Source organism: Lissotriton helveticus, chromosome 7 (genome assembly GCF_964261635.1).
Source record: "Lissotriton helveticus chromosome 7, aLisHel1.1, whole genome shotgun sequence".
In the NCBI taxonomy this organism is placed as follows: domain Eukaryota; kingdom Metazoa; phylum Chordata; class Amphibia; order Caudata; family Salamandridae; genus Lissotriton; species Lissotriton helveticus.
In genome coordinates this window covers 303446456-303472079 of record NC_136068.1, presented here as the reverse complement: position 1 = coordinate 303472079, position 25624 = coordinate 303446456, and the positions used below count along the sequence as shown (strand labels likewise).

Below are 25624 nucleotides of genomic sequence, written 5' to 3'. Positions count from 1 at the left end.
AACGGTGTGAATCGGTAAATTCGGCCGTTTGCGCTTCCTAAATAAGTTTTTGGGATGCATGAAACAATTTTTGAAAATCCGCATTTTTTTGCAATTCCTAAAAATGCGAATGCATTTAAGGAATCACATTTGTGGGATTCCTTAAATGCAATGCATGAATTTAAAAAAAAATGCGAATTTTGAAATAGGAAGTGCAAATTAACACGAGGTTGACCCTCGTGTTAATTTGCAAAATTCTTTAAAAAAGCACAAAAATGCATTTTTTAAACTTTCATGTTACAGACACGCATGTTCTTAGGATATGTGTGTGTGAAACATGCCCTTTAAAATACATTTCAGGGGGGGGTCCTTTGGACCCCCCTCTGCACCCTTGCAATGCATCAACAAATTGCGAGTTCCAAAAAGAAAAATGCAAAACGGCATTGATTCCTATTGGCCTCTAGGCCCATAGGAATCAATGTAATGCCATTCCTTAATTGCGATTCGCAATTAAGGAATGGCAAATTCCGAAAATTAAGAAATCCTAAAAAATTTTAGGATTTCTTGATTCATAGGATTTTGCAATTCCTAAATTGCGATTCCTTAATTTTCGCAATTTAGGAAATGCAAAATCCTACAATGATGCATGTGGGTGTTAATTCCTTGTCTACAACCTGAACTAGGGACTGGTGAACAAGCAAGCACAACCGCACTGTCACTCTAATAAACAAGATATAGAGCTAGCTATTAATCACACATCATGTCACACATCCACAGTTTTGCTGCCCAGGAAGCAGAGGCATAAAAAAGTATCTGTGAGTCATACAGACAGCTAATGATCAAACTTGCCCTGTATCATCCCTAAGCAGACAGATGCCAGGGTGACAGAGGGTGTGCGTCAGGGCTCGAGTCGGGGTACCACACGGGTGGACGGCGTCCCCCCACTTTTTTTTACCAGGAGCTCGATTACTGGAGCAAATGGAGCCACACATTCACTCTTTGGCCTCTCTGGGGCGAGATCGGAGCTCATTCAGAACGCTGCTCACGTGCTGGCTTCTCTGATGCAATCCCATCTAAGGGGTGAGCGAGGGGAGGCAATGAGTCTGATGGTGCAAGCCACCTTTCGTGATGTCACTTCCTGTCGTGACGTCAGCGTCCCCCCATTTCTTTTTTTAGGACTTGTGCCCTGGTGTGCGTGCACACACACACACTCTGGCTCTCCCTTTCTCTCTCTCTTTCTACTTCTCTCGTTCATCTATAACTCCCAGCTATGCATATGGCGCTCCCTAGCAATCATACATTGGCCAACTCACAGAAGTACTGACCTACCACAAATACAGTACTATCCAACAGCCACTTAAACCGAGCTAACTAATAACATCACAAAGCACAGGGCCATGCACCAAACATACACACGCAAGCAAAGACACTCTAAGCTACCCACCTGCTACACTAACACAACGACCTACACACACACAAACAGTTATCCAAAAACCACATGGAGCAAGCAGTCTACACAAAAACAACAAACATACATTTAACTAGCAGCCACTGGGGGCAGTCTACAAACAAGCAGGGCAACATAGAGCTATCCACTAAGCAAAACAGGGCACTAGACCTAGAAAATAATAAAACATTTCAGTCTGCCATAAGCAAACATATAGCTGCACACCAACGATGCAAAGAGACACTCAGGCATAGCTACCAATCACATACAGACACCAACATTGCCACACAAAGAGAGCTACCTATCAAACAGACAGACGTGTGGCACAGACAGCATCTTGCACTCACGAGCAGCTTTAACAACACAAAAATCCATACTACATTATCACACATAGACAGTCCTATTCATCAACCACTATCTATCTCAAACCAACATATTAACCACTTATAGATACACAGACACAGGAACATACACGCTTAACCACACACAAATATGTACACGAACCATAACTGCAGATGAACCAAAACAAATAAGTCAACACTCATAATATTAGACATCATCTGGACGTACTTTCTCCCATTGCAAATACCTACAATCACCAATATGTTACAGTAGAAGGGTAAACCCATTAAAGTCTCTGGGACCTGGGTGCAATACGATACAGTAGGAGAGGGGTCCCAGTACATATCAATAAATCACGAATAAGTAAACATACATAATCATATAAAAACACAAATACAAAAAGGTTTAAACTTAGTTCAACACACTGTTGTTTAATCACAATGTGTGTAGAGATACAATATATCATATATCTACTACATTTCTTATTAAATTAACATTGGTGCCCCAGGAAGTGATGAATAGGACAGGTGAATGTGAGAGAAAGGTTCGTGCAAGGTTCAAATAAATACACAATGCTGCTCATTAGCTAAAATTTGTAGATTAATCGGCGCTAGCTTCAACATAGAGACGGCATAACAAGGGTAGAACAGCCAATGTTCAACACATTTTCGCGAAACCATGCTGCATGCGCATAATACCATTAGCCTCAGTTTGGGTGGTGCAAGCTGGTAGGGGGATAGGGCAATCTTTTGGCTCCCGATCTTCTGTATAAGGCCTAAATCCTACCTGAATAAGGAGTGCATTACTAAATCCAGCTTAAATGCTTGTCCTCTAGCGCACCTTGAACGCCTCCCCTACTCTAGCGACTCAAGCCAATCACAGCAGAAGCCTAGTTTTGCAGACTTTCATCCCCGCCTGCAGCTCCTAGTGAAACTTTTTCAAACAATTACAATGGCAGCGGCTGTTTAGAAAAGGGGGGCCTGTCCATATATGGTTGGGGTCGCCATAGCAGCCGCCCCCTTTGTCCAAGTCATAGGCATAGGAAACCACTGGAACACAGCAAGTTACAACAAGTAGGCCAAAAATCAGGATTATGCTCACTTATTAAAAACTTTGCTCAACTCTACTCATAAGCGCACTATTGAACACTGACCTAAAAGTCACCTACAAAAGCCTCCATCAAAACAATGACTCCTTTTCCAGAGAAAAATTCTGGTCATTTGTTCACATTTTATTATTCTGTGTGGTCAGGACATGACATTTAAATGGATTTTTTGGGGAAATCGTCTGTATTCATTTCTAACATGGTCTTTCTGTCTTTGTTTATATTAATGACCAGTCAGGGATCACTAGGGCAGCTGTGGACACATTTTCGAGTGCTTTCTTCTTATATTTTCTGTTTAAAGCAGTGCTTTAAGTGGGCCGGTGTTCACAAGTATTGAGTACCTACACTTCTCTCATTTGAGAGGGAGAGTACAGCACTTCTCAGTGAAGGTTCAATACTTTTAATGTGAGGGTGCTACCATTCCTCAATAGCCCTGTGGCGTTCTTGGTCAGTGGGTACCTAAGCTTCTAAAATTCCATTTTAATCGCTGATTTAAAGTATGTGTTGATAAGGAGAAAAATACAGCCTCTGTGTGGGTTTCTTAATTTTTGGACCTGGCAGGACATTAGCATACCAGTCATGCTTTTAGAAAACCAGCCACTGGCAACCTTACCCAATCTACGTAATCGTTTCAGAGCCTTGTTGACTACCTGCTACACTAATGGTGGACAACCTAGTCCCTGATGCAAAACAGACTGCAGCGGCTCCTGCGTATTGGCAAAGGAGCATCGCCCCCGCCCCCCCCCCCCTCAAAAATGGCAAAGAAGGAAAAATAAAACGGTGCTTGTTTTATTTTTCCTTTCCTGCCAAGTCTTGGGGGCGGGACCAGATGTTGACAGGCACTGAGGGGAGTGGTAGTGCACTCCCATCACTGTGCATGTTGGTTTGGCCAGCCGTCTTAGGTCGGCCAACCCAACATGCGCAGTGAAAGCTCTCTCCAACCTAGCCACGCAGCTGGGTTGGACAGAGCAGGCACAGACTCCGTGGGCCTCATTTATGAAAAGGGACGCATCGCTGCGTGAAAACAGCGATGCGTCACTTTTCATTGCACCCTCCTTGCGACACCAATGATGCGTCATATTTACAGTATGACACATCATTGCGCAAGGATACGTCAGTATTTCTGACGGCTCTGTATGGCGCAAAAGTGACGCATTGCTGGAGTGTGTCACAAAAGTGATGCAACTCCAGCAATGTGTCCTTTCACATGGGACAAGCCCCATGTGAAAGAGCCTGCGTCAGTCTTATGCCTGCTGTGTGGCAGGCGCAAGATTTAGGCGCATTTGAGTCCTAGAAGTGGCGCAGTGAAATCCTATAGATTTCACTGCGTCACTTCCATGACCCTTTCTTGCATCAATACGCCCCCCCTTGCATACATTATACCTGGCGCAGGTATAATGTGGCGCAGGGGTTTACAAAGTGACGCATCTACCTAGATGCGTCACTTTGTAAATATGGCGCAACAAGGTGCATTTTTTACACTGCTTGTGCGTCACAAAAAGTGACGCACCAGTGGTGCAAAAGTGACGCAAGGGCTCATAAATGAGCCCCTCAGTCTGTACTGGAGCGCAAATCGAGGGCACCCACGCCAATCCTGAAGCTGCTCTTATGCACGAGAGCAGCTTCAGGATTGGCCGCAGGGCATTCTAGGAGCCTGTGCCTTCCAGAAGCAGTGAAGAGCAGAAGAGCACGAGGGGATGGCTGCAGGTAAGTTTCTTTTTATTTCTTTATTTTGTAATCCCCCCGCGAGACCAAGCATATAGGCTGCTCCTGAAAACAGACACCAAATGAACGACCCTTGGTCAAATTCTTTTTTTTTGTGTCTGGAATAGCGGCCTTTTGAGGCTAGCGCCTCGTACACGAGCACAAGGACGTTTGTGGGGAGGCACCTTTGTATATCAGAACGACTTTGAACCCACACATCCAGTGCGGTCCTCTGTCCTGATTTACAGCTGCAGCATTTGATAAACCTCATGGGGGCGAGGAGGGGCAGGAAGAGGGTTTCGAGGCCAGACGAGCTAGGGAGCTTTTTGGTTTGCCTACACTCTGCCTTCTTCAAGCTATTGAGCTACGGGAGCTTGTCTTTTAAATGTCTATTACGTTATAAAGGCCCTCTTGTTTTTGTGTTCTTTTTTATCCGTAAATCTGTTCTGTGGGCCACTCTTTGGCTGCAGTGTGACTCTCAATTACCTTCAATTTAGAGGACAGTTCCAAAACATCCCTTCTAACCGTCTCACCATCTGTTTGAACATTATGAAACTGCTAAGTGCTTAGAGGTGATTTTCTTCGTGTTGGGACCACAGGTTCCAAGTATGAATATCGATTTTGCAACTTTAACCAAAGTATGAGGTCCTATGCTGATTTATTTTCCTGGCCTCTTAGTGTCTTTTTTGGAAATATTGGGAGCGCTTTTGTGAGCGCCCTGAACCTTTTGGATTAGCTAAACGAGTCCTCCAGGTTCTAATATATTTGTTGCAGTTTTGTATGGAATGGATAAAGCAACGGTCACAAGCTCAGCCCCTTAACCTTACAAAACCACCTGACTTCCCACAAAGATACATAGAATTCATGATCCCCCGTCCTTTCGTCAGCCTTAACCTTTTGCTCTAGATCTCAAATGGAGCTTTAAGAATTGGTGCTGAGCACTTTGCTTCTTTAGGGGGTTAACACTCTTTTGACACCTCACTGTCTAGTTTATTTTTTTCGGCATCTTCTTGGAGTTGGGTTCTCTGAGGGGTGCCACAATGGTGCCATACCCACAGGGCATGACTGGGAACTGAAACCGGCCCTGGCAAACTGATTGGCCAGCCCCCCATGGGGGATAGGGGTGTGTGCGGCCGAGCTGTTTTCTAGGGCCGGTTGCGGACGATTTTGTTACAGGGGCCAATATAACAAAAAGACCCCCCAGGGGTTCAAAACCAGCCCCCACCCTGGCGGCTCACCGTGGAAACGCCCGGTGCCCGCTACAGCCAGTCCGGCCCGGTATACCCATAACCAAACCTCCTGTAGTACCTAGTCAAGCCAAATAATGCCCTCACTTGAGTCTGGGTGGTAGGAGCTTCACAGTCCAGATTTGTCTGGATGTTGGGTTGTAAAGGTTGAACGTGGCCTCCACCTACAAGGTGGCCCCAGTAAATAATTGTGCCCTGCCCTATCTGGTCCTTGCGTGCCTTTATAGTGAGACCTGCAGCTTGGAGAGCCTTCAGGATCTTCCTGAGGTGGATCAGGTGATCCTCTCTTAGGTGGGACTATAGACAGTAATCATCTAGATATGTTGCACAAAAATTTTCCGACTCAGCAAGGACTATTCACCAACCTCTGGAAGGTGGCAGTGGCATTATTCAATCCATACGAGTGAACTGATAATGCCCATCTCAAGTGGAGAATGCATATTTGTCTTTTGCTCCAGGGGTCAGACCAATCTGCCAGTGCCCTGATTTCAAGTCAAAAGTACTGATAAAATTGGCTGCCCCCAACCTGTCAATTATCTCATCAGCTCTAGGAATTGGGTGTGCATCTGTCTTGCTTACTGCTTTGAGGCCCTATAGTCCACACAAAACCTCAGCTCTGGTTTTTTCACCCTTGGAATAAGGTTTTGGGACTAACACAACTGGGCTGGCATAGGGGCTTTCTGATGGTTCAATGATCTCATTCCAGCATCTTGCTTACTTCAGTACTGATGCTCTCCTTAACTTGAGCATACTGTCTGTAGCTCTTGTTTTTGACAGGTGTATTGTCTCCATTGTCCACATCGTAGGTACACCAAATAGTTTGACCAGCGGTTAGGGAGAAAAGCTCAGCATACTCCCCCAGGACTTGCCTGCAGTCAGCTTGATGTTGGGCCGAGAGGGTGTCTGATAAGACAACTCCATCTACTGACCCATCTTTTGGGCTGTAGAAGAGGAGGTCAGGGAGATGTTCTCTCTCTGCTTCGTGATCATCATCAAAGGCGATGCGCATAGCCACATCAGCCCTGTCATAGAAGGGCTCTAGGTGGTTAACATGGATGACCCTGTGAGGGTTCCTGCTATTGACCAGGTCTACCAGATAGGTGACCTCACCATTCTTCTCAAGGATAGGGTAGGGACCACTCCACTTGTCATGGATGGCACTAGGTGCCACAGGCTTTAAAACCCATACCTTCAGCCCTGGTTGGAAGTCTACCAGTGCAGCCTGTAGATCATACCAATGCTTCTGGAGATCTTGGCTGGCCTCAAGGTTTTTGGATGCTTTCCCCATGTACTCTGCCATTCTGGAATATACGCCTAGCACACAGTTCACAATGTGTTGTTTAGGCTCCTTGCAAAGTCTCTACATGCCTTCCTTAACCAGACCCAGTGATCCCCTTACAGGATGTCGGAGCAGAATTTCAAAGAGGGAAAACCCTACTTCCTTCTGAAGTACCCTCTCTGAAGACAAAAAGCAGGAATGGCAAAAGGACATCCCATCTCATCCTGAGTCTTTCACGGAGTCCCGTGATCATACCTTTCCTGCATTTTTTGAATCTCTCAACTAAACCATTTGTTTTTGTGTGATATGTGGTGGTGAACTTGGAAGTCACACCACATTCATTCCACATGGCCACAAGGAGCCAGACATGATGTTACTACCTCTGTCTGACACCACCTTCTTAGGGAACCCCACTGTTGTAAAAATAATTAAGAGGGCTCTGGCAACTGGAGGAGGAGTGACAGTCCTGAGGGGTATAGCTTCAGAGTACCTGGTGGCATCATCCACTATCACCAGTGTGAATTTGTTCCCTGAGGCTCCTGGAGGGTCGATGGAGCCAACAACGTCAACCTCTACCCTTTCAAAGGGAACCCCACCTACTGGAAGTAGAATTAAGGGGGGCTTTAGGTGGTTACCTGCTTTGCCACTGGTTTGGCAGGTAACACAGGAGTTACAAAACTCCTTCATCTTCTGGGACATGTTTGGCCAGTAGAAGTGGCTGACTTGCCTGCTTTAAGTCTTGCTGTGGCCAAGATGCCCAGCAAGGGGGATGTCATGGGCCAATGAGGCACTACCGCTCTCATAATGGCACCAGGTTTGGGGTCTCTGGCCTCAGTTTGCAGGAGTCCCTCTTCCCAATAGGTCCTGTGGGAGCCACTGATATTTCGCTTTTCCTGTGCAGCAGCTTACTGCCTCAGGCTTTCAAGAGTAGGACATGTTTTCTGTCTTTGGCACAGCTCTTCTCAAGAGGGTCCCCCTGAACCCAGGAGCTCTGTTGTTTACGGCCCAAGTTACTGGGGTTCAGTACCCTCTGGGGCTCACATTTCTTCTCTCCAAGAAGAGGGGACCTGAGCTTGTGGCTGATCAGAAGCTGGCTTACCTGACTTCCTATCTTTTTCTCTTGGAAGATTGGGACACTCTTTCAGACTCGAACACCTCTTTTTCACCATGGGCTTTGCTCTGTGCTTGGAATTGTATGCTCACCCGTTCAGGTCCCAGCATGGTGGCATGGGATCTTAGCTATACCAGAGGCCCATGCTGAGGACTCCAGATAATTCCCTAGCAGACACTCAACGGGAATTGCAGAGGACACAACCACCTTATTTTGGCCAGTAAACCCTCTCAAATCCAAGAATACCATAGCCATGGAATGAACCTTGGTTGCATTATCAGCACTGGTGACTGGATACGTCTGCCCAACCAAATACGGTCCTGGAGATACCAGTTTTTCAGCTTCAACTCTAACCCCATTAAAATATGGCTAGTGTCTGCATTTCTCCAGGTTACTGGGCCAGACAACCAAGACAGCTACAACCACCCCAATTTCAGAGACTAGAGTTGCTTAAGTGTGTTCTCTGACTTGGTCAGGACACACCAAGGATCCCATCTTGAAACTTTTCTGGGCCACAGCACAAGCCGCAGTAGAAAAAGGCAGTTTCCGACTGCCTACAGGACAGTCCTATTAAAATATGGCGGGTGGGACCACCGACTCCTTGTCGAGTGGTCTTATTCCTGCTGCAATGGCGGTTGGACCCTCATCTATCCGCCATCCTAATGAGGCCCTTAGTGCAGAAGTGGTCTTGTTCGAATGGAATGCAAAGAGGGAAGATTGTAACATCCAATTTAAAGTTGGCATTAGGACCCCCAGGCCTTTGACCTTGGTCAGCTTTGCTCAGTAGATGCCTCTGTGAGGAACCTGCAACACCAGCATTGTACCCCAGTGTGTGAGTAGCCTGCCGCTGTTGACTTGAATCCATGTGTGAGAACCTGAGACTGATTCGATGTGTGTGAAGAGCCTATGGCTTGAATTACTGTGCTTGAGGTGCCCGCACCTTCAGGCCTGAGGCACGCCTCTGGAATGCATGTGAGTGAAGTATCTTGTGCATGAATGTTTCTTCCGGCACAGTCTTGAATGAGTGAAGCGCCCTGGTCTCAGAGTGCCAATATGTTAAAGCATACGGCCTAATTACTGTATATCAGTGGCATTGGGCCTGCTTGCATGAGGCATATGCTCTTACTTTGTATTTTCCTGTCCCTCTCTCCTCTCACAGGTAAGAACCCGGCAGACGACTACCTGGAGGCCATGATGAGCGAAGCCCCGGGACCCATCAACTTCACCATGTTCCTGACCATGTTTGGGGAGAAGCTGAATGGCACAGACCCCGAGGATGTGATTCGGAACGCCTTTGCCTGCTTCGATGAGGAAGGGACAGGTAGGGGCAGAATCATGAGTCAAACAGAGCAGGCTTGCATGTTCTGAGTCATAAGGCAGCAAAAACCAGAACAGAGTCCTTCTAGTGTGTCATGTACAACAAATTGCTGGACTGTACCAGCCTAGCTTATCTCAGACAGTACCAATCTAGTGTCCCCTATGGAGTTGAGATAGCAATTGTGTATTTTATGTTATTAGTATGCTAACCAGTGTCAAAGAAAATCTCCCCCAATGCCTGAAAATATTTTTTAGCATAAGGAAAATCTGTGAACGACACTTTCGGTGGGCCAGAATTTCCATCAGCGCGACCTGATGGAGTAAGCTCATAGAGAAGTGGCAAACACACATTTATACACCAGTTTAAAATATAGTTGTGTGATTGCTTCATTTATTAAGTAAATACAAGCAGTTGCCTTGGCCAATGTCGCAGGGACAAATGAAATGTCCCTCAAATAGTAAAGAAAATATGAAAATGTATTTCATCTGAGCAAGCTAGTTTAGTTTTCTTGCCTCAAGAGTCAAGAGGTGGGCACAGCTCAATGACAGACACATACGATTTCTGTGGGCATTGTTAGTGTGAGCAACCAAACATGGCTGAAGCAAGTTATGGATATGCTAAATCATGGCCAGCATAACTTGCATAATTCTGTGTAGTGTAAATTACCCACAAATTCTGTGAGATCATGCGAGAAGAGTAATTCTGCATTTAGGGCTAGTTGCTTATCTCAAAAATTCACTCTACGTCCAAAATGGAAGCATGGTTGCAATTTGCACCAAGAAATAGCTAAATGCAACATAACACAAATGTAGCGCTTGCTAAATGTGCTCTTGCGGTAGGATTTATTTCCCCAATATTACTGTTAATCACACAGTCTGGCGTAATCATGGTATTATCAGTAATTCCATGTCACACGGTACCTCAGGATCACCAAAAGTACTCTGATTACCATTAGCGGCCCGTGGGGGAGTGCTGCCGAGTGGTGACGTGGGGTGGGGGAGAGGCAGGGTGGGGGTAGTAAGATCCGGAATATCGCCAAATGAGATGCAGCGCGCTCAACAAAATTCGTTTTATTTATTTATTTTTTTATTTACCTCTGTTCGGCCGTATTCTGGATTTTACTACCCCCACGTCACCGCCCGGCAGGACTCCCACCACGGGCTGCTACTACTGATTACTCTGGTGTAATTGAAACTCTGCCCTGCTCTGCTGCCGAGTGGTGATGTGGGGTGGGGGAGGAGCAAGGGGGCGGGTAGTAAGATCCAGAATATGGCAGAACAGAGGTAAGTAAACAAAGAAATAAATAAAATGAATTTCATTGCGCGAGCTGCATCACCAAATGCAATGCAGCGCACTCAACGAAATTCATTTTATTTATTTATTTGTTTATATACCTCGGTTCGACCGTATTCCGGATTTTATTACCCCCCCGCCCTGCCCCGCCCCACGTCACCGCCCGGCAGCACTCCCACCACGGGCTGCTACTGCTGATTACTCTGGTGTAATTGAAAGTCTGCCCAGACATAAAGCTAATGCACAGATTTCTGTGTCACACCAGCATAAGACCACATTAAAAATCAAGCTAAAATGCTGAGTGCCACCGGCAAGCTTGACAAAAGTCAGCCTAGGTAGACATGTCAGCTGCTTGCCTAATTTGCATATATGTCATCATTTTAATAATCACTGTATTGGTATCACACCAATAAACCTGATCCAGGCTTGTAGGCTAGAACTGATCTACAAAGTAGACTATAATTACATAGGGGCTGAGCAGCACACTCAGGAAGACCTGAATAATATGCAGCGTACACCGATCTAAAAATGAAACCCCAAAGTATTTAAGTACCCCAAACCTGCAATTTCTATCTAAAGCACTGACACAGAGACACACATTGCTTAAAGGCAGAAAAAGAGCAATTAGAGCTCAGACAGAAAGGAGCAGTGGTAAACAAGGGGCTGAGCTTCTACTCGGAGTGACCGAAAGCCTGTCAAAAATGAGAAATGCATTGCAAGGACATGCACCAAAAAACTCAAGGTTTCACCACACCGCAAGCCCCATTCCAGTGCTCCAATAAATGGAAATGATTCACTGTGGCAAAACCCCTTTATTTAGATGCACCCCCACTTCCCCTATTGAGAGCACTTCGGGGCATATTACCAAGGGCCTTATCGCCGCTTTAGCGGGAATTTTTCCCGCTAAAGCGGCGATAATTTTATCGCCCTATTACCTAGCTGTCGCTAACACCAGTTAGCGACAGCTATTAGGCGATAGCGGGCATTTAGCGGCCCACTATGCATGTCAGCGATAATTATCGCTAATGACATGCAAAGTGGGCGTGCCAAGATGTTAGCGACTGGAAACAGTCGCTAACATCGCTATCCCCTATTACCAACTTTTGGAAATAATTGCGCTAAGCGCGATTATCTCCAAAAGCTAACGCCTGCCCAGAGCAGTTCTTAGCCATGTTATCCAATGGAAGGTGGATAACATGGCTAAGAGCATTGTCACGATAATGCATGAATATCGCTGATTTTACAGCGATATTCATGCATTTCCCAAGGATTTTTACCGCTTTTGAGATAAACCTTGATAATATCAAGGTATCTCAGCGGTAAAAATCGTCGGAGCGCGGCGATATTATTATGCCCGCTAACCAAGCTTAGCGATAATTATCGCTATAGCTTGGTAATATGCCCCTTCATTCTTTAAAAATTGTGATATTTTGCAGTTTAACTATTTTTCACTATTCCCAATGCCTACTAGAAAGTTGCTTCCAATGTCCTGCTTCATTGGCTGTGGTTGAACTCCATCCACTTCATCAGTTAACCCATTAACATCTCCTCCATCGTGGGTGAATTAAACCAAAACCCCAAAAATTCGAACTGAACTTTCTTGTGACGCCCATTCATTTAAATGGTGCTAATGGTAAAACATAAAACATTTATAAATATAAAATCAGACTAAAGTGGCGTGTAGTCTCCTCACAATTGTACATCGGCACAACCTTCTAAGATATCTTACGGCAAGGTACACTCCTGAATGGGAGAGCTCATTAAGGTAGTTAAACTATAGTCCGCTTTGAGGACCAACATACCCTTAGAAAGTCATCCTCAAGGTCTCCCCCATCGCTACGGCTAATCCTAGCAGCCATCTTGTGATGCAACCACACATGTTCTCATGATATTGCTGGTTCCTTGTTGAGTACTGAACGGGCAGCAGGTTGTGTTTGTGTCTTTGCTTTTCAACTCTACTTGATCTGGTCACTCACCTCAATGTCACTCCCATGCAAGTGCTACAGCTGAAATAGCCGCTCCCGGTGCAGTGGTTTCAGTTCCTCATAACAGCATTATTTCTGTCTCAGCCTCTTTCTGTGACAGCCAAAGCTTGGGAAGTAAGAAACATTATACCTATTTATAATTTGCAAGTTCTGGATTCTATCTCTGCCTACTTTGACTGAATCCTAGTAGTACCCCTATCAACTATACGCTTGGCAATCGTTAACAATGCCAGAGATGTTGTGCCAGTCTCAGAATCTTGAAACTGCCAATGAAGAATGCTGTGGGTGTTCAGAATGTTGAGTTTTCTCGGCTGGAGAGCCACCCCTGGCAAATATGGTCGGTTCCTGGATGTTGCATGCATATTGAAGACCTGTGCAAATATCTTGTAGTAGAATCCTGTGGTAACCGATTATACCTCGCTTCTGTGCACGCCTTCTTACACCCAAAGTACATGTGGCGACCAATCATTTCTCAGTCCTTGAAATGTGATACAATTAGGACAATGCAGCATATTATATAGCGAGAGACCAATCCTTTCCCAAAAATAGTTTTTCTTTTGTGATGAACCAACGTTATGGTACCACTCTATAAAGAATTGGAAAAGCTGTTTGATTGCCTTGCTGCAGAGTACCCATTTTGATAGATCTTCAATTTGTGGATGATGAGACTTGATCTAATAAAAAACTATACAAAAATGTTAAACTGCACAGGATACATTCATCTTGACTGAGCTTTCCACCCTTCCTCTCATTCTCGTGCTTTTGTGCACGCTTTTCCTTCTCTCTCTTATGTTACCTTTCTGTCTCCAAATTCCACAGTGTTCCGCTTCTTATCTAGTTCCTCTAGCATCTCTAAATTCACCAGTGACTTCTCTCAAGTATCACTAAGCATATTTTTACCCACTCTCTCTTTCGAGCTTTAGGACAATTGCCCTGCGCGTCATGTTGTTGCTCCTCTCTCTTTCCTCTCTACTGCTTCATCGGTCAAATTCTTTCTGGTTACTTGCTCTTTCTTACTCAGTTTTGCTCTCTCATTGATGCACTGATTTTAATTTAGGTGTAATCCATGAAGACCACCTCCGAGAGCTACTCACCACCATGGGCGACCGCTTCACAGACGAGGAGGTGGACGAGATGTACCGGGAGGCACCCATTGACAAGAAGGGCAACTTCAACTATGTGGAGTTCACACGTATCCTGAAGCATGGTGCTAAGGACAAGGATGACTAGAGGAAGCAAGATGCAGCTAAAGCTGAGAGGCAGCATATGTGTGTTCCTCTCAATGCCCCATCCAATATTTTTCCAAACCTTAAAGTCTGTTCCTTGGAACACCAAGTGGAGCTCGACTGTTGACCAATCACACCCTATGCTGCTCCTTCTGTGCTGATCAATCACACACAGGCACCAGTCAGACTATATAAGAGACATCTGCTGACTTGTCACTTTCTTTGTGTCCCCCAGAACCAGCCAATCAGACCATGTAGAAGACCCTCTGCTCTGATTAGTCAGCATCTCGAGAGATACTATATGTTCTTGTATGTGTAAATTATTCTTTCTTACTGGCTTGTCCCTTTCTATGTTATCTATAATGTTTTTGCCATTACCCCTCTACTTTCCCACGTCACCAACCAATCATATCATATTTAATGTCTCATGTATTGTCTATTAATGGTAACAAGCAAACTTTCATTCTTGCGCTGTCTAGTTGCACATTTGACCTCCCACATGCACTGACCGGTCACAACTTAGAGCTCTCCTCTTGCACTGGCTGATCACCCTTTTTGCTGCTATTTTCACACTGTAGGTTGCTCTGCTGGTCAGACACACCCTGTGTATCCTCTAAGGAACAGACTAGTCAAGGTGTCATCACAGACACTGGTTGAGTAGATCAAGGTGCCTCAAATACTCTGCAGTTCCCATTCGGAATGCAGATACCAAGAGGTCCAGTGAGTTATGAGTCACATCAGTTGCTATGGGGGAAAACTTTCATCGAAGTTGATATCATGGTGTCCAGTAGTCATTGTGTTGTGGGTGGTGTGATCATCTCTGTGCTTTGGCCAATGATGGACAGTCTCTAAGCTATACCAATGACATCGACCCATCAAGCATCAGTGCTGGCCATTGCAAGAAGATTGACAGGTGAAGTCACACAAACAGTGGATAATCCACTCAGAGCCAAGACAAGTATCACTGAGACATGACAGCTTGTGTCACCAGCCCAAATCTATGCCTCACCGTGCCGGTACCTACTCCCAGCCCCAATCCAGCAACTGCAACTTTGCAAAGTGACTACTGCCCTGGTTATATTATCCAAACCACAACAGTACACCTATAACCTAAGGAACAGAAGGAAGAGTACCTCTAGCTGGAGGACCTTGTCTGGCTTACTTACACTGAGCGCTTGTCAGAAGTGAACACTTCAGATAGCACCTATGAAGTGGAACCTGCTGTGGTTTCATCATTCCCGCCAACACCATCCCTCTGCACCATCCCTCATGTCCGTGGGCTCCAGTACACTGACACCTTCAGTTCCCAACTTCGGAATTTCAGGGGATGAAAAAAGCATAGTACTTTTTGGCCCGGTCATTTTTTGACCCATTCTTGCAGCACCTCAAGCTGGTCATGGTGTTAATGCACTCCAGAGATGAAATGGTCTGGGTTTCCATGTGATTTGTTTGCAGGATTAGGCCACTCTTACTCCTTTCCAACCATGCTTGGGTTGGAGAAGGGCCTTCTCTCTTCTACATCTTTCTGCCAACGCCTAGTCCTTTATATTCTAGTCTCCCTGGTCACACAGGGGTGAAAATTGCTTCCCTGAGCACACTCTGCTGGGTCTTTCCTACTAGGAGCATCTTATGATTGGGTTCTATTTTGCAAAGCACTGTCCTAGCTCAGGTTTCTTCCCACCTTTCCTAAACACTTACAAACAACTCCCTCCATCCTTGCATGGCCACCACCTGATAGACAATCTTCACTGGTCAAGAGTCTCATTCTTCTCTGACAACCCCCTCGATAAGGTGCCCCCGACCTCCACACCATTCTGAGACTCTTCCTGAGTCCATTCTATCTCTCCCTAAATAGCAACTAATATGTTCAGGCTTTTTTTGCCTTCTGACCAGAGAACCACCCTGGTTCAATCTCCATGTTCTCTTTGTCCGAAGCCTCTGCTTAGCTCCATCCTGGTTCATAAGCCTCTTTTTTCCGAGCACCTCATGGCGTGGGGCCTAAACGCTTTCCTGGTTCCACTGACTTAGGGATTGTGTTTCCACCCATCATGTACATCTATAGGATAGCTCAAACTTCACTGGACATGACTGCTGTGGATTTAAAATCTGGTTTTAATAACATTATAGATACCATCATTGATGTTGTTTTGGTGTGCTCGCTCCCCAGAGGTGACCTCGGGCTGTAAGCCGTGTATCACAAAGTGATATTGTTCAAACAGAATATTGTTTTAATAAAGAAAGAAATGTGTGGGATCTTCATCTCTAGCTTTCACTCTTTGTTATGTTATGTTATCACTGGATTTATAGAGCGCACAGCTACTCAGAAGAGTATCCCGGCGCTGAGAGAGAAAGATACAAGAGGCCCAAGATGGAACATCGGTCCCCGGGGCGGTCGGCCATTATACTGCTTGTTGGAACAGCCAGGTTTTCAATTGTCTCCTGAAAGTCATTAAGCTTGTGGCCTTTGTGTGAGACTGAAGTGATGAGCTCAGAATGTTCAAACAGAAGAGTTTCCTTTAAGTCGGAAGAAGACTGACGGCCTGAATACCAGTTATGGCTTTCCCTCTTGATGACGTCATGGTGTGCTCCTGGTCAAATCAAAATGGCCAATGCTTGGTGGTAAATCAATAACTAGGAATTTACCTGTGAACAAGAAAAGAAAGTGGTGGTGATGGAGGGGTGCAGCCTGTTTACAAAGGACCCACATATTGACATTGTTGATCTGACACTGCCAACATTTCTGTACTTTCCCCGAAAGGTTTTTCCTTTTGCTGGGGCCCAATGGGGATGCTAACTGACCCAATGCCTTGTTGGACAACTTATAAAAACATCCTTGCCAGGTTTTTATTCAGTAACAATGAGCAGCTACATCTAAAACTCAATTTGAACCTCAATGACACAATATACATTGCACATAGTTCAGAAATGCCCACAGCACTAATCTATACAACAGAAGAACATAAGGTGCACACTGTAACAACAAAAAGAACTCCACACTACACATTACAACACTGCACTAAATATATCCTAACACCTCACCAACCACATAAAACCTCTCCTCGTCGCACATTGCTCCATTTCACAAAACAATCACCATGATATTCCTTTAATACTTTAAATACTGCAAGCAGGAGTCATGGCTGCACAGGCCAAGATGGTGGTTGCATCTTAGATGCCCTCTGGGACCTCCTCCACTATCCTTAATCATCCCGGTGCTGGCAGTGCCCTTCATCACGCCTTGTGACGCTGCCAGCCTGCGAAGATATGCCCCCTGTGTTTCGGGGGCCCTGAAATTGTTGCAATAGTGGCAGCGTTTGCGGTTCAGGCACCACCGGGGGCGGATCTCTGTCTGGGCCCCCCCTCTACCCTCCTATGTGACCCCCATGGGCCATGCCACCCCCGTTCAAGCCATACAGGCCTCTAGGGAGTCAGAAGAGACCAAAACCGGAGAGGTGGGAATGGATGTGACGTTGCTGTGCCAAGCACTACCTAATGTGGCCGGCAGGGTTACCGAAGCCGAAGGTAGGGTCCCCCACTCTAGAAGATGACATGGCTACACTTAAACACTCCATCACCACATTGACAACTATGACTGCCATCCTGGAGGCCCGAGCCTAAGATGCAGAAAACCGGTTGTGCAGAAGCAACCTGCGACTCGTGGCTTTCCCGAGGATATGGAGGGCACGGCGCCTGAGGAATTCCTGAAAGCCAGGCTCCGGAAATGGATATCCAAGGGCAAACTGTTGCCATGGTGTGCGATCGAAAGAGCACACCAAAGACCCCTGAGGAGCATCCCTACCCTTTGGACTTTCATAGCTCAGGTCCTTAACTATAGAGACAGGGATGCAATCCTGCAGAAGGCCTACTTGGCGGGTACCCAGGCCCACGACTCATGCCACATCATGGTGTTTGCTGACTACACTCAGACGGTCCAGAAATGGCAGAAATCCTACAAAGGCGTGAAACAGAAACTCAGAGCTATGGACATCAGTGCAGGCAAATATTCCCCCCAAGGCTTAAAGTCAACCATGACTCCAAGACCTGCTTCTTCGACTCCTTGGAGGAGGCGTGGGAGTGAGTGGCCGAATGCCTGATTCTGCATGGCCTCCCCCCCCGCCAGGGGCAGGCCGCTGGCAGGTCCATCTGCCTCCCGCCAGGGGTCTAGGGCGCATCTGAGTGTGTGGTTGTGGAGGGAGCGGCTGATAGCCCAGAGTCCTTCTGGAGCCTCTCATGGGGGGCAGCCTCCAGCCTCGCAGTGGAGAGCAGCGCTCTAGGTTGGACAAAGCGGGCTCAGATCAACACCCCTCGGCTCCCCCCCAGTTCACTTACATGCCAAGGGGCTTGCCCACCTGCAGAAGTGTGCCCTGAACCCATGGTGGTGGTGCTGTCCTAGCGCACTTGACTTCACAAACCTTTTACAACAGACACCAGTCCTGCTTCATCCTGCAATGGAGGAGGTCCCATGCTAATGTTATGCTCATGTTTCAGTTGGAGGGTTGGTTTTCAGATGGTTTGCAGCTGAGAGATGCTTCCAGGGAAGAAGTATAGGGTGGGGGGAGTTGGGTGGCTGGGTTGTTTCATAATGTGTTGATTGTTTTCTTGATTACCTCACTTTTCGACTGTCTCTGCTTGCACGCATTACACTAGAGGCCACGGTGGGGAAGACAATGTTCTTCCCGCTTATCCTGTGACACCAGCCTGCCCTTGTGGGAGGAGACTCTTATCATATACCATGCCCGACCCTGGGTCCAATATCAAACTTTAAAGTCAGATCATGGAACGGGAACGGTCTCATGGACCGCATTAACCTCACTGAAGTCCTTCGGCATGCTCGGCGCTCCAAACCAGATATCCTGCTATAGCAGGAGACCCATCTCCACAGTTCCCACTGCCCCTTCTTGAGATGCCTCAGATTTGACAGAGTCTATCAGGGGCTCCTTGGGAGGTAGCAATACTTATCCACAAATTCCTCCCATTTATGCTGACCTCCACGGTCGCGGACATCCTGGGCTGCTACGTCGGCCTGGAGGGCTTTGTATCGAGGGATGGCTGTGAGCAGTCTTCAGCGTGTATGTCCCACCTCAGGCCCCCTCTCCTGTCTCTGGAAGATACCCCTTGATGTTCCCTCAGGCTCCTTGATTGTAGTAGGCAATTTTGTCCTGCCGGAACCAGTACTGGACTGTTCCAACCAGCCCAGTACCCATAGAATCTCCTGAGACCGCCAACTGTCCTCATGGATGGACTTCCTGGGGCTGTGCAACATTTGGTGCACATGGCACCATGGTGACTGGCAATACACCCACACCTCAGCGGCCCACTGAACTTTGTCACATATTTCCTATTTTCCCCAATTTGGGCACCCGAACCGCCCACAGCCCCCAGTGTGGCCCCTCATTGTGTGGTGCCTGTTAGACACCTAATGTGCAGAATTTCTGCTGTCCACGTTACAGGACTATTTTGACTGCAACAAGGGCCGTCAAATCCTCTAGGATCTGTGGGAGGAAGGTAAGGTCACTCTGCGGGGCATGGCACAGGCTTCCTTTGGTCTCAGACTCAGGAGAATCTGTCCAGGATCACTGACCTGGATGCACGCATACTGGATGTGGGGGGATGCTCCAGCGGGATCCCTCTGAGAAGTTGGAGTGGTAACTGCTGCTGGCCCAGGTCTCCCTCCGGGAATCCTCCCTCGTGGAGGCATGGCAGTGTTGGACATCCTTTGTTCAAAGGGTATACGAGTGGGGTAACAAAAGTGGCAAGCTGCTCTACGGGCTGGCCACACAAAACCTGACGTCCAGAATTGTCCCTGAAATAATACACTTGGCTGGTCTATGTAGGTGTACTGCTACAGCCATAGCAGCTGCATTCGCAGACAGTGGTGTCCGGCACGTGCAGGGAAGCCCGTCGGGTCGCAATGTAAAAAAGAAAGATTAACACTTACCTTGCCACCGGGTCCTGTGTCTCTGCTTCTGCTCTCCTGCGTCAGACTCCAGGAACAGGAAGCACAGCAAGGCTCCCCTGACCAATCACAATGCTGCAATGCAGTATTGTGATTGGTCTGAGCACCGTGATTCAACGCTCTGACAGGGACGGGGGCCTAGGCATGTTCTCCATGCAGGCTGTAATGCAGTCTGCATGCAGAACAGGGAAAGTGCGCATGACTGTCTTGGGCGGCCCGAGAGGCCGGCCAAACAGTCATTATGCACTTAGGAGGGTTCTACCACTCCTCCCCTGCTCTGCAGCCCCGCCAGCCCCCTCATGGAAGGCTACCGCAGCAGGAGGACAAAATGAAATGATAATGACATTATGTTATTATCATTTAATTTTTTCCTTTATTTTACTGCTTCAAGGCACTGGGGCGATGCTCCTCTGTCTTAGCAGAGGAGCCGCCCTGTTTAAGGAGTACTATTGCCATATCTTTACCCGGCGGCCCCTACCACTGGCAGAAAGAGACCATCCGATCCTCAGGAACATCCCCCTGCTGCAACTCTCCCCCACCCTTCATTCTGAATTGCTGAAGCCACTGGCGCTGGACGAAATCACCTATGAGTAGCTGTTATCAAATACAAAAAGACCCGCAGCCCTGGCGTATTCCCACTTGACTACTATTGAAAATAGGGAGAAATAATGAGTTCCTTTTTGCTAGAAATGTATTCTGAGGCACTCGCCAATGGGCGCTTCCCTCTGTGTGTGGACACTGCCACAATAGTGGTTCTTCCTACAGCAGGACAGCAAGCAAGGCAAGACTCTTCGTATCGGCAGTTTTCCATCATTAACGCTGAACCCAAGATCTACGCGAGGATGCTGGATACTCGGCTGATGAAAGCTCTACCCACCCTGATACACCGGGCTCAATTTGGCTTTATGCTGAGCCAAAGCAAAAGGCATTGTATATAGTGTGTCCAGATGGCCTTGGCCTGTGCCGCTGTACAGGACAACCCAAGGGCTCTGTTTGTAATTGACTCGGTCAGCTGGTCTTTCGTCCAAGGCGTCCTTGAAAAAATGGGGTTCGGTCCCAGGTTTCGGTCCTATGTGAAAGTGCTATACGCCACACCCATGGTGGGGGTGAGTCAACCGAATCTGTTCAGAGGAGTTTCCGATTGGTAGGGGAACCCGACAGGGCTGCCCCCATACCCAGCTACTTTTCACCCTAGCCATTGACCCTATGGCATCCCTTATTCGCGTTGACGCGCGCATCAGAGGGTGGCGGTGGATAGAACAACTCTAGGAAAAGATTGCTGTATGCACGGATGACATCCTTATCTTTCTTGAACACCGACACCTGTTGGGGCCCTGAGCATTAGAAATCCTCTGTCTTTATGAGATGGCCTCCGGCCTGAGAGTCAATCCAAGTAAATCCCTCCTTGCCCTGCTTCGGGGTATCAACTTCTGTAGGACTGGCATGAATCCATACCCATCCAAAGGTTGAGCTTACAATACCTTGGGTTTTCCATCTCCACAAACTCTGGTCTGGCACCTAAACCTGCTGCCTCTAGTTTACGACATGAAATGTGATTTCTAGAAGTGGGACCACCTGCCACTTAATGTGCTGGGTAGAGTTGTCTTGTTCAAAATCCTGGTCCTTCCTCTGTTCCTCTATACTCTTCATCACTTTCCATTCACCATCCTCAACGGTTGGTTCTAGACCCTCAATAATACCATTCACAATCACATTGCATGGGGCGAGCTCGTCAGGTGACATATGATGGAAGTTTGGGATCCACTGGTGTCTGGCTCTACTACTGGGCATCGCATCTGGTGGTCCTCGATAACTGGCTTCCTGGGGGGTGGGATGAACACACATATCGACTGGAGCTTGCCCGTCTGGTTCAGCACACTGTCATGGGTGTGCTCTATGGCAACCCAATACCATGAAACCTCCCTGGTCTAACCACGTTGCTATTTAATATAGGGTGGGCAGCCCTGCAATTTACCAATTGGGACAAGACACTTGCGCATCTCACTCCCCTATGGACAGGATTCTGGCTGCACCACACTGGGCACCTGGAGGGCTTTAAGGGCTGGGACAAAATTTGCATCTCAGCTCTTGGAGACATCTGGCAGGGAGGGCCCCCTCATTCCTTTCAAGATCTACAAATGCGTTTCTCCCTGGAGCGCTCCCAATTTGACAAATACTTACACCTTTGCCATGCTTTGGCCTGCCACCTACAAGACTTCACCGTCCTCCCAGTTTTCAGCCGACTCTAGGCCAAGGTATACATGGGACACCTAGGGAAAGGGGAAATCGCCCAAATTTATTAAACACTGGTTATCCACTCACCAGACGACTTTCTCTCTTTTAGACTGAAGTGAATGGAATGGGTGGGCCCCTTAGAGGTGGTGGACTGGAGAGACGTGCATGAAGCTTTCCAAGAGAAGTCCATCTCTGCCAGGCTGCGCCTCATTCAACAGTACTACCTACCTATGTCATATCTCACACCCCTGAGGCTCTGGCAAGCATGTGTACTGGTGCAACCCAATTGCTTTTGCTGGCCTGCTACCCACGCCAACTTCTTTAACCTTTCACATGGCTTGGTTGTGCCCTCATGTAAGGGGATTTTGAGCAGGGGTGGAGGCAACTCTGGCCTGGGAGCTGGAACTAACCCCACAGAGAGGCCTTCTGGGTATTGTGGAGGATGTGGTGGTCATTGGGCGGAGCGCAGTCTGGTGGGAGTTGCTACCCTGGCTACCAAAAAGAGATTGCTCGCTTGTGGAAGTTGCCCCAGCACCTCTCTGATGGAATGGCAAACAGGATTAGACTGGTACTCCCTGATGGATGGGCCAGTCTACCAGGCAAGAGGGTGCCCGCAGAAACACACCAAGAGTTGGCAGAAGTGGTAGACATACTTTGGTCTTGTGCTCAGTGCGGATTGACTGGGCCCCCTCCCATTTATGGCCTTACTGGTATTGTTTGTATAATGCTGATGTTTACGAGCTGCATTGGAAACGGTCTATGATGCTTAGTTTCTGTTTTGTTCATAAAACACCAATAACATTGTGTTATCAAAAAATTCTGCAAGGAACACCTCCCCCCTCATCAAGCAAACCTCCACTATGTAACCACAGACAACACTGTGCCATTGTTATGCTAAATCATCAGGCCTCATTGTGCACCCGACCAAATAAGAAATGATGCCAGTGGCAACTCATAAAATAGGACATAATACAACAGTTATTACAACGCTGCACAACACACTTGTACAGCCCAACGCACCACAGTAAACCAATCACAAACATGCACCTCACCACTCTGTTTACATTTATTCTGCACCACGCCACATCTTGTGCTTCACTTCCCATAACTTTTATCATGTACCACTATGTAGATCAATTACAACACAGCTAACAACTACATCAGACACTGGGACACACCATAAATACAACACACCATAGAAAACCAATAATCCACACCTTCACCATTTGGCCCCATTTAGCTCTTCACATTTCTAACTCTCTGTAGGCCCAACTACCACCCCGGGCTACAACAAGTCGGGTTCGCATCTATTTAGAACTACACAGGGATAACTGAAGTGTGGCTCACTGGTTAGAGGAGGCAGACCCTGATGCAGAGGTCAGACCTGGGACCAGGGTTCACTTCCCGACGCGGCAGGGTCTTGAGCTCAAAATGTCCACGGACTCGATAATTCTCGCCTCGGTGCCTACTCGAATCATGGGTTCACACTCTGCAACTCTGGGCAATAGCTTGCTTAATCTCCACTACGGCCCAACTGCGATGGGATGCCTGGTCTTCACCTTGGGGATGCCCAGTAGGGGTTATCTCGCAGGGAAAGCCATGACGGGTTCCCAAAGCAAGCGCTAAGAGACTTGTCGGTGATTTGGCGCTATATAAATCGAAATTAACATAACATAACATAACATAACTCACATCACCATTCAAATCCATATTCGCAACACAAAAGTACTACTCCTGCAATCTCAATAACATTCTGGTAAGGGTGATGAAAAGAACTTGCGCCCTACCAATTTTTGTCATTTTAATCCTAGGAGCAACAGCAGATGACTGTCCCCTCATAATGTATTAAATCTGTTCTACTACCAGATATAAACTTGCATATACTACCTAGACCAGACCACACAGTGATTCAGACAGAACTGTTAGTATGGCTCCCTGATAATATATGACCCCCTGTGCACCAAGAAGATGGACCATAAATTATAATAAGCAAAAAATAGGGAATAAGAAACCTTAAAAGGGTATCAACATTAACAGGGACTGGAATATCAGAAAAATTATGGGTACGACTCTCAGGCCCAAATCACTCTCTGAGACTGACTTACCATCATATCTACCCATTACTAGTTAATCCAGTACCTTATGTTCTGGCTCCCAAAATCTGATTGGTGTCCTCTTTTCTGAAACCTGAATACATTCCACCCTTCCAAAAAGCCCAACAAGCTTTGTAGCCACAGACTGTTTGCCAAAATCCAGTTGTCTGATTTTGTCAGGAGAAAATTAGCCACTAATTGTTCTACCAACTTGTATAGTGGATGTTATCTATTGATACCCTCCGGCTTGTATATCACTATAACACAACATGTTGTTGAATACTGCATTTGGAGAACCTTCTTAATGGCAGACCAAAATCTCTTTATCAGTGCACACCTATATATTGTGCATTCAAGAGTACCAGAGATTTGTTAAACTACCAGTAGGAAAAGGTGTCACAAGCGTAATTCACAAAAATGGCAAAGGTAGATTAAGTGTGATCATGCACTATATGACCATCAATTGTATCACTGGGTTCCTCATAGGACCTCTACTAGCACCTCAACAACCACCTCTGAAGAAGGTCACAGAGTGAAGACTGCAAAAAATAAACATGGTTCCTCAAGCCTCTTTCTCTTCTGGCCATTGCTTTCATTGCCCCTGAACCTTGCATAGTCTTTTTGGTCCCTAAAAAGCCATATGCACAATAAAATTGTTCTCTGAGTGAGGGCTAGCAACGCTATAGTTTTGATATTGCTACTCAAAACCTTACTTGCGTCGGTATCCTCGGACTTTGGTATCTTTAATTAAGGAAGACACCAAGTTTAGCATCATTAAGCAACTTTATAACTTTGATGCTAGGGATTCCCCTTTGACATATTCAGTGTCATGCTTCTCGGTGGTGTTGTGAGGTTCTCTCCCATTAGACTCAATAAGTGAGGTTACAGATAATTTAAATTGGACTGAGGAATTCTCCAAGTGGGAACCAAAGGTGGCATTGAGGTTAGGTGGCTCTTTCTCCGTGTCTGAGAAATAATAAATAATTATACTTTTTGTGTGAGATAACCCCCGCACCCCTCACTATGATTTTTTTTTGCAAGGAAAATCTACTTCAGAAGATGGCCACAGACAACAGCCTCCAGTTATGCACAGCTGAGCTGCAGTATAATTTGGGAGATAGACACATTGCTCACAAATGCAACGCAAGGTACAACCCAAAAGCAAATTGACTGGTGGAAAGAATGAATAGATGGGTAAAACAATATCTGCAGTTAACCAATGCCAGTCGTTTGCCATGGAAAAGGATGACCGAGGAGGTATTATGGTCAACTGGAACTGTGAGTCTTTCCACCTCCTGAGTGAG

General features: G+C 46.7%; 1 protein-coding gene across 1 annotated transcript in view; it reads left to right on the top strand.

Moving 5' to 3' along the window:
* The window catches only part of MYL9 (myosin light chain 9), an 85688-nt gene extending 69393 nt beyond the window's left edge, over positions 1–16295 (top strand). The window contains exons 3-4 of the mRNA XM_078652107.1: positions 9374–9535; positions 13868–16295. Of these exons, the coding sequence (XP_078508233.1) occupies positions 9374–9535; positions 13868–14040 (335 nt within the window). The 3' untranslated portion in view covers positions 14041–16295. The remainder of the gene's footprint in view (positions 1–9373; positions 9536–13867) is intronic.
* Positions 16296–25624: the final 9329 nt, after the last annotated feature.